This window comes from Sus scrofa, chromosome 1, assembly GCF_000003025.6.
Source record: "Sus scrofa isolate TJ Tabasco breed Duroc chromosome 1, Sscrofa11.1, whole genome shotgun sequence".
NCBI classification, from domain to species: domain Eukaryota; kingdom Metazoa; phylum Chordata; class Mammalia; order Artiodactyla; family Suidae; genus Sus; species Sus scrofa.
The window spans coordinates 229,950,961-229,960,799 of NC_010443.5; the positions used below are offsets into that span (position 1 = coordinate 229,950,961).

The following is a 9,839-nucleotide window of genomic DNA, read 5'->3' on the forward strand; positions in this document are numbered from 1 at the left end:
TCCATTTTCTCTAATCCTTTTTGGGTACAATTTGATTTGGAAGGGAAAAGATGAGTGCTTGGAGCTGAGGAAAAACATTCACAGCATTTAACATTTTCAACATGATTTACAGGGCACAAAGCTATTTCTCATGCCGGACACACATTAGACTCTCAATAAAGGCTTACCTGATGAAAAGTCTGTATCACTGCTTATAACACCATAAAGGCATCAGAGTTATGGCCATTTTACAGAAGAGGAAACCGAGGTACTGAGAGGGGGCAATCGCACAGCCAGCAGGTGGCGAGACTGGGTATCCGGTCTCTAATAAATTCAAGCCCAGTGGTGGTTTTTTTTTGTTTTGTTTTTTGGGTTTTTTGTCTCTTTGTTTTTTGTCTCTAAGAAAGAAATACCCCCAGGCTCAGCGTTCCCGCTTCTGCCTCCCGTCCGCGGGGAGTCGGAGAAATTCCAGAAAGGCAAATCAAGCCTCTACGCACGAATACAAGTAGGACCAGAACCAACACCTGTGCCCCCGGCGCCTGCTGGGACAGCCGCGGGGCTAGGCCAGTCGGAAATACCAGGGGAGGGGTACACTTAGAGAGGCTGCGGGCCGGTGACAACGCTAGGGACTACGGCTTTCCAGGACGCCATTAGAGAAGGAAGGACCGCGCTGCTTCCCGGCTGCTTCCCGACTGCTTCCAGGGCTGCAAAGGTCTTGAGATTCCTGCGCCGCGTGCCTAGGTCCCCGACACACCAAGGGTGGGATCACAACCTTAAACCTCAGCTCCTAGGACTGCGTGGGGCCTTTGAAGGGGCAGTTCTGACTCTTGCATATTTCGGGGGGGGGGGGCGGAATTAAGCTCAAAGCGAAGAAACGATACCACCAGGGTCAACCAGCAGGTGGTGCCAGGGTTAGGGCTGAAAAGCATGTGTCCTGGATTCGGAGGCGACCTATTTCCATGAGCTTCAAGTCCAAGTTAGGAGTAGCTGTTGGGAAATGTATGGGTGCTGGAGTCAGCTTGGGTTCAGGCGAGAGGTTAGATGGGGTGACAGTGACGGTGCCTAGGAGAATCCCAAACGTAACTAACCCAGGCAACCTTCCGCACGTCAGAGGTCAATGAGTAAACAGAGAACCTATGAAAACGGAAATGTGCGCATGAACTTTTACCTTTTTCCTAGTACTGCACGTCATTCTAGCCCGTCGGTGACCTGCACTCCTCCTCATGCTGGGCACAGCTGTTCGCAGAAGCTTTGGGACCGCCTGGTCTAGACCCCAGGTTGAGGGTGCGTGGGACCTTCCGCGAGGCTGGGGGATAGAGGAGAGAGACTGGATAAATAGACGCTTCTAAAGTTCCACATCATTTTCTGGCAAATTTTTACTCCCCTCCATAGAGCCAATTAAACGCAATAAAACCTTGCATGGAACCCCTCTTCCTAGCAAAGCGTCGCCAACAATTGCCTAAGGGGTAAACCAAATACGCCTGAGATAATTACACTAAGCCCAGGGCGATGATTTGCCTGCCAGCGTCCTCAGCGCCAGCCAATATTTGTATAGCGTAGTGGTTGTTTTAAAAAATAAAAAATTACACGCAGAAACTTGAAACCGACTGCTTGGTGCCAGGGTAGTTACTTGATCTGTTTTTCTTGAACGGGGGTCTGCAGGCAGCTGGAGCGCGCGCGTACCGGCCCCCGCCGGTGCTGCTGCGCGCCTGCAAAACTTGATGGAATTAAATCAACCTCGGCCGAAGAAGGGGGAGAGAGGGCCCAGGGCGACCCCCACTGCGGCAGGAGCTCGGCTGCCAGGCCCAGTGTCCCGCCGGGAATCCCCCACAATACCCCGCGGCGGCAGCGGTGGCCCGACTGCGAAAAGGACACGCGGCGGGCGCTCCTGGCCTGCGCCCTTCGCTGCCACTGGGGCCCGGGCCGCGGAGGCCGGCTAGGGTTTCAGTGCAGGGCAGGACCTAGAGGTCCACCTGAAAGGCGGAAGCGTGAGGCTTGGGGCACTTCGCTCGACCTCCGTGGCTCTGTTTTGGTCCGAGTTGAGAGGAGCCGCTGTCTGGCAGCTGAACGCAGTTGGCTCGCCGAGGCCGAAGGCGCCCGCCCCGCGGTTAGAGTCTCCAGGAACCGCGCCCAAGGTAGTGGCGGCAGATTTGTAGGTTGTAAGGAGCTTACTCCGCTAGTGCCCGCTCACATCTTTAGTGTTGACGTTTTGTGCTTGAGGCTGATCCGAAGAGCCCTTTAAGAGCCCTCCCCTCGCTCTGTCCCCAGGCGCGGTGGAGTCCAGTTGCCCGACGAGAACTCCCCGACTTGCTTCCAAAGAGCAGGCACCGCTTTTTCGGCAGCTCACGGAAAAGATAGTCTCAAGAAAATGTACCTCTGCTCGCACTGCGTGCAGTGCCAAGGCCAGAAGTGCCTTTGAACGCCGAGCACGCCGAGCTCCCACCAGCGGCCTTTCGGCGCTCTTGGGCCTGAACAGGGCTGTTCCTACACTACGTCTGTCAGGGGAGAAGGGGACACACCCGACCCCAGCGGGCTCTAGCTATCACTGTAACTGTGGGCGTCCTCAGAATTCCTCCGTGGCTTCGTGAGGCCTGGAAGCTGTCTGTTGCTGGGTTCCTTAAACTGCCTCGGTGGACCAAAAATCCCGCAGAAACTCCACTGCCGGAAGGAAGGTTCCCTGCATGAAGTGACAGCGAAATCGTCTTTCTCTAAAAGGGTCTCTTTTTCTTAGGACAAGCCAAGAGGCTGCTCCCCACCCCACCCCCACCCGCCCCGGGGCCCTCTTGCACACTCCACTTTAATGCGTATTCAAAAACGTCTGCTGGCCTAGGAAAAACTGGCCAAATAGCACTAGCTGGAAATCCAGCTCCTGCCTAAAGATGAATATTATGAATCTGTTCTGCTCACGCACTCCTGTCACCCCGCGGGCAAACAGCCCCTCCCGTTGTCCTCCCCTCCGGCAGCTCACTAGAAGTCGGAAGTTAAAAACTTTCGCTCGACCTGGCGTCGCCAAGGTTGGAGAGCGCGGGGCAGTCTCCCAAGCAGTCAGGGCCAATGGTCTTCTGTCTCCAGATTTAGGCACGAAAAAAAGAAATTAAAAACCAAATGAGCCCACAGTCCCTAATTGCTCTTTTCCCATCTCGGAACTAGAATGGACCCGAGAAATTTCTAACTTCCGGTAATCATTTTACAAAGAAACTGAGGTCCGGAGATGGAAGAGGGTTTGGGGGTCCCCCTCCCCGCGGACAAACTCTACTTTTCCTCCCTGTTTAAGGGCAGAGGGAGTCAAAACCAAAGTATAACTACAGGTAGGTCAATTGGGATTCGTTCGTGGTGTTGGGAGAATGCAGAGTAAAAGACTTCTGGGACCCCAGCAAGCACTGGGACCTCAGCGCTGCGGCTCATCCACCTTTCCCTCACTGGTCACACCAGGGCCCTATGGATTGATTATTACGACTACCTATTTAATTTGAATTATACCCTTTCCCTTGACGTGCTGAGAACAGCAGAACTCTTGCTCCGACCCACCCAGTAATGGGACCTCTGATCTCCCAAGCCTTTCTTCCGGCCCCAGCTCAGAGGTCCCTTACGCCTCACCCTGTCCCTACCACCCGCTCTAGAGAAGCGCAGTGGAGCGTCCATCCACCAAGTCCTTAGAATCTATCCATATTTCCTGGTTACTGTCAGTCTCGCCCTCTCGACTGCGGATCTGGGGCACAGAGAGCTGTCCCACGGCTCCTTGTACCAAGTTCCTATTACTGGGCCTGACACTCAGTTGGCACGCAATAAAACTGAAGTTGGCATTTGACGAAAACACCCCTGGCTCTCCTCCTCATTAACTTTTCCTCTCCAACCCTCTGGCTTTTGGGATTTCTTGCAAAGAACGGGCCTTAAGGCTACAGTGCTCCGAACTTGGCCCAGAACGGCCAGTCCAGGAGGAAGGCAGTGTAAGCAGAGAGAAGCCCAGAGCGGGTGTGGAAGAGTAAAGGTCAGAGACGGCTGGAGGAGCAAGAGAGGAGCGAGAAAGCTGTGTCCCGTCCCCCTCGGCTGTTGCGACCCGGGTGGGATGCAGCGGCAGGGGCTGCGCCGGGCGCCGCGCCCCTCCCTGCAAATAGCATAGGCCCCCGCCCCCCTCCGCCGGGGCTGGGGGCTGCCGAGCAAGTGGCAAATGCCGGAGGTGGGGGCTCCCGAGCCGCGTTGGAGGAGGGGGGCGGGGGCGAGGCTCAGCGCCTTCTCGCCCCTTCTTCAGCGAGAGACGCGGCGGCGGCAGAGTCCCTCAGCCTCGGTCATGTGATAGTCTCGAAGCGCGAGCTGCGGGGGTCTCGGCGTCTCGGGGACCATTACAAAACGCAGCCAGGAGAGCGCGTCGCTGCCACAGCCGCCGCCGCCTCTCCAGCTCCAGACGGGCCCGAGAGAGGGGCGGCAGCTGCGGTGCTGACGGCTGAACGGGCCCAGGCCAGCTCTGCGCCCTCCAGGCGTTCGCAGACGCCCCCGCCCGCCCGCCGCTAGCGCTCGTGTCCAGCACCCCCGCCCCTCCGCAGAGCCCACAGGCGCCGCTGCTGCAGAAACCAACAAACTTTTTCCCTCAGGCGACTGCTTACAGCTCTGTCCCCAGCTCCGCTGCTAGCCACCAGAGAAAAGAGAGACGCAGGCTGAGGGAGCCGAGCTTCCTTCCCCTTACCTCTCCTCTCCCCTTCAGGAGAACGGGAATTCCAGAGCAAACTAAGTGGCTGGTCAAGGGGTAGGGCTCAGGACGCAGTTAAGTCCCGCCGCCTCTGGCCTCCGAGACTACAAGCGCCAACTCGGATTTAAAGGGCCAGAGTCCTGACTGCCCAGTCCTTCCTCCCAGTCCGCTGGGCCTGCGCTTTCTTCGGACGGAGAAAAAGCAAAGGAGAGGCCGGAAGGGAACACGCCCTCTCCCTCCACCTCCTCCGCCAACTCCCGCGCTCAGCCTCTGGCCGGCCACCCACGGGAAGAGGCCGAGAGGGTAGAGGTGAAGCTGGCGCGCCCCACCCGCGGCTGTGCACACAGGTCGGCAACCGTCGGGGCCAGAAGTTGCGAGCGTCGGGTAGCTAAGTTGGTCCAAGAGGCCAAAGACGGAGACCCCAGGCTGCAAAGAAAAGGCAGGAGACAAACGGCTAGAGGGTCTGCGGGGGCGGGGAAAGGGCGGGGTGGCGGGGCCGGCAGGGAGGAGTGGGGGTTAGTGGAGACAGCCAGGCCCCGGGAGCGGGGTGCGGAGCGACGCTGCTGTCCACTGTGGGCCAGAGGGCGGTGGAAGCGCCGGGGGCGATGCCGCGGCCGGGGAAGAGTTCGTACAGCGACCAAAAGCCTCCCTACTCTTACATCTCGCTGACCGCGATGGCCATCCAGCACTCGGCAGAGAAGATGCTGCCGCTGAGCGACATCTACAAGTTCATCATGGAGCGCTTCCCCTACTACCGCGAGCACACGCAACGTTGGCAGAACAGCCTGCGCCACAACCTCTCCTTCAACGATTGCTTCATCAAGATCCCGCGGCGGCCCGACCAGCCCGGCAAGGGCAGCTTCTGGGCACTACATCCCGACTGCGGTGACATGTTCGAGAACGGCAGCTTCTTGCGACGCCGCAAGCGCTTCAAGGTGCTGCGCACTGACCACACACACCTGCACACGGGAAGCACCAAGGGCACACCAGGCACTGGGCCCGGAGGGCACCTACACCCTCACCACCCGCACCATCCGCACCACCACCACCACCACCATCACGCTACCGCGCACCACCATCATCACCACCACCCGCCCCAGCCGCCCCCCCCGCCGCCCCCGCCGCACATGGTGCATTATTTCCACCAGCAGCCGCCTCCAGCTCCACAGCCGCCGCCGCACCTCGCATCGCAGCCCCCGCAGCAGCCGCCGCAGCAGTCGCAGCCTCAGCAGCCGTCTCACTCCGGCAAGATGCAGGAGGCGGCGGCCGTGGCGGCGGCAGCAGCGGCGGCGGCGGCGGCGGCTGTAGGCAGCGTGGGTCGCCTGTCGCAGTTCCCACCCTACGGGCTGGGCTCGGCTGCTGCCGCTGCCGCCGCCGCCGCCGCATCCACGTCGGGCTTCAAGCATCCATTTGCCATTGAAAACATCATCGGCGGGACTACAAGGGCGTGCTGCAGGCCGGCGGGCTGCCCTTGGCGTCCGTCATGCACCACCTGGGTTATCCCGTGCCAGGCCAGCTGGGCAATGTAGTCAGCTCTGTGTGGCCCCACGTCGGCGTCATGGATTCGGTGGCTGCGGCCGCCGCCGCCGCTGCCGCGGGAGTCCCTATGGGCCCCGAGTACGGGGCCTTTGGGGTGCCGGTCAAAGCCCTGTGCCACTCAGCAAGCCAGAGCCTGCCTGCGGTGCCCGTGCCCATCAAGCCGACTCCAGGGCTGCCGCCTGTGGCCGCCCTGCCGCCGACGCTCACTGTCCCCACGGCTGCACAGCAGCCGCCGGCGCCGTCCACCGTGTGCCCTGCAGCCGCGGCCTCCCCAGCTGCCTCTTTGATGGAGGCCACCGCCCCGAGTGCGTCCGAGAGCAAGAGCGGTTCCCTGCACTCGGTGCTCGTGCACTCCTAGGGTACCCAGCGGGCTGGGGGAGAGGAACGCGTGAAGAGACCCAGCCTTTGCGGGAAAGGAAGGTATTTAAAACAGACAAACCCGAAAGTGGATTCTCCAGTGGTCTGAATAAATATAACAGTTCTCATGTCTGTGTTTATACTATGTTGTGCAATCAGATTAATGAAAGGCAATTTTCAGGTAAGAGTTTCTATTGTAATTAATATTATAAATCCATAAATTATGGGGGGAGGGAACGAAAGAGTTTGGGGAAGTCTCATTCGGGCAAATTGGAAATGGATTTCGATTCTACTTCCTGGGAGAGAAGCTGGCAGAGCTAAACCTCCCTGGGAGAAATCCAAAAGAGAGTGACGGTGAAACAGACCTCAGCCACAAAGTTTCTCTCTGGTTTCATCCCAGACTGCCGCCTCTCTTGAACGTTCTGGACAAAACTACTATTCACTAAGGAAGTGTCCTTTTATATAAGAAGGAAAAGAGGAAGCAACACTTGATACTGTTATTTTCCTGGTCAGTGAAACGGGCAAGAACACGGTATCCTGAGTAAAACCTCTTTGGGCGGCAGTAGGACCCTCACAAGATCTTGGGAAACAGTTAAGTTTCTCAGCTCTAACCAGAGGGTCCAGAAGGCTAGAAGGAACAGCTAAAGCAATTAGTTCGCACAAAAGAGAATGGCAGGAGCTTACAGAGCAAAGCCCCAGATCCCAAAAGTAAGTTCGAAAAAACGTAACCAAAGAGAGATATTAAAGGCGATTTCTACTTGCAATTCGTTTGTGAATCAATCGGATGAGAGCTTTGAAGAGCCCCCCAAAATGTGAATTCCAATGATCCATTCCATTTGGGATTTTCTTTTTAAAATCACTTGCATCACGGGACTTTGTTCCCTTAACTCATGAATGCAAGAAAAACCTGCCATGTCACCCGACAACATTGCTTTTAACGCTTCCAAGAGCGTTTTGCCTTCCAGCCTCCTTGGGACAGATGCGTGATAATGACCGGTCAACTTTGCAAGATGCCATCGATTTGGAATTCGGATTTGGTACTCCGTGTTTTTGGGCGCTTTCGTCTTTCAGGCTAATTCTTCAGTTTCAGTTCACGAGTGGAAAAGAAACTCTTCTTGCCGCTGTTGCTCCTTCCCCCTTTTTAAGCCCCAGGAATAGCACTTTACCGCAACAAACTTTCGGAAACGAAGGAGAAAGGGCGCGAGAAGGGAGGAGGCAGCTGCTCTTTGCCCCTGATTCAAGACCTCTGGCTTGCGTCCGCGCCACGTTGGGTTTGTGACATTGTGCCAAGTTCATGTCTGCCTGTGTTGTACGCGGTGTTCTCCATTAAAGCTTCTCTCTGGATGTGCCAGTGCCAGTGTGAAGGTGTTTCGCTTCTCAACAGACAAAGCTGTGGTTTGAGTGCCCCCGGGCAGTCTAGGACTTTGCAGATCCTCCTCCCCCTTCTTTCTTAACTTCTAAGCATCAAATACGGTGAGTTCACAAGCGAGGCAGCAGCAAGACAGGTTTCCTCCGTGGCTCCGTGGCTCCATTCTTCCGCTGCTTTGCTAACTGAGCGCTAGTCGACCTCAGTTCCAGACACTGGATTAGCAAGAACTCGCAACAATGAATGTTTTCTGTTCCCTCATGAGGTTTATGGCAGTGCACCATCACTACCACCCCAAACCCTTTCCCTTTTCTGAGAGCCTCAAGGGCGGGGAGCAGCACCATTGGGTGGGCGGCCGGTTGGCATCCCTTTAGGTCGAGGGGGCCAGGGTCAGAGCAAGGAGGAGGGATTCGGCTGCCGCCACTGCCGCCGCGGTCCACATTCCCAGGAAGCACGGTCTCAGCTGCGGCAGCCTAGGGGACCTGTTGCGCGTCCTCGGCCGCCTAGGGCCTGCAGTCGGGAGCACTGGGCCCTGGAGAGCCCGCGGGCCCCCGAAGCCGGTACTCTCCGGAGGGGGCCTGAGGCCTGCAGCCGCTGAGAAGTTGCGTGGGAGAGGTGATGGGGACCTTCACCAGGGCTGCATCTTAAACCAGCTTCCCTGTGCCCAGCCAGACCCAACCGAAGCCTTCTAACCATTCATCCAAAGAAAATAAGGGTTAATGAGATAACCTGCTCACAGTAATGATACTGAGGAGATTTGGGTTATTTTAAAATAAGAATTTTCACACACCCCTTATTTATAAGTCCCATTGCAGCATGCAGCTACTTTTGGGCCTCACCTGGAAAACAAGTGTCAGTTTAGGTCTCTGCCTCCTTAGATGCCCAACCAACTCTAGTGCATCCCATCTTTCAGCTTGAGGCTGGGAACTTTCCTGCAGGGCTTACACTAGTCTGAGGCTGTTGAGGGAAAAGGATAGACACTAGCATGGGCATAAGAGATTTGGAGAGACTTGGGAGTCTGGCTGCTTTATCCACCTCTGGGTAAGTTGGTGCCTGGAAGCCCCAGGCTGGGACCCCTAGTTTAGGGGCAGCAAGTCACTGGGCCCTGAAGAAGGTTAGTCACTGGGTCTCAGGGCTTTCTTCAAAAGAGCAGCTCTTCTTCCTTCTCCACCTGCTCCAAAGGACCAGTGTGCCTTTTAGTGGTGCCTACTGTCCTTTTTCTGGGAAAGGGGCACATTCAAAGTGACATCTGGCACCGACGGGACTGGCTCTAAGTCACAGCTCCTTCAGAGGAGAGAGGAACCCGTGGGCCAACTCGACAGAGAAGGGCAAGTAAGCAACCCTCCCCATTTCCCAGACCCTCTTTACAACCCAGCCTCATATCCCGAACTTTCGTGGAATGCCTCCTACCTCTGTGGGGAAAGCACATTTGTTTTGTTTCCTTTAAGGAGAGAAAGGAGAAGGGAAGGCAAAGTGAACTCCAGTATCTGTCAGGAAAAGACCCTGGGACCCAAGGTAAGCTATGCAAGGCACTGATGCTGGAGAATAAGGAAATTCATGTAAATAAAGAGGGAGGAGCTTTCTACCAAAGCTCTGATTCTAAGGGAGGTTCCAATTAAAGCCCAGGATACTGACAGGGTCCTGAAGACCCCTTTTAACTCAGATGGGATCTTCAGTTTAACTGTAACTCTCAACTGAGTTGTGGTCCCATACCATCTCACAGGTATTCCTCTCTAGTTACATGTTCAAATAGAGAAAAAGTGAGTTCTGGACCTAAGTGAAAAGGAAATAGAGGCACTTATAAATTTATAACCATCTTAGTTCAAGATAATACAATCACTCCTGGCCTGCTTAGGATGGTGAAGATCACATGAAATTAAGCTCCTGGTTTCCAGGATGATAGGAAACACTAAG

The 9,839-nt window shown here is 56.1% G+C and overlaps 1 protein-coding gene and 1 long non-coding RNA gene across 2 annotated transcripts in view; one reads left to right on the forward strand and one right to left on the reverse strand.

Moving 5' to 3' along the window:
- Window positions 1–5,103, reverse strand: part of LOC110255742 — an 85,181-nt gene extending 80,078 nt beyond the window's left edge. The window contains exons 1-2 of the long non-coding RNA XR_002336477.1: window positions 4,661–5,103; window positions 1,148–1,285 (exon numbers count right to left, since the gene is read on the reverse strand). This is a non-coding gene — a long non-coding RNA (uncharacterized LOC110255742). The remainder of the gene's footprint in view (window positions 1–1,147; window positions 1,286–4,660) is intronic.
- On the forward strand, window positions 5,199–6,668 carry FOXB2 (forkhead box B2). Its single transcript, XM_001925158.4, is given in 2 exon segments — window positions 5,199–6,094; window positions 6,097–6,668. Coding segments are annotated over 2 exon segments (1,290 nt in total). The 5' UTR covers window positions 5,199–5,268; the 3' UTR covers window positions 6,561–6,668.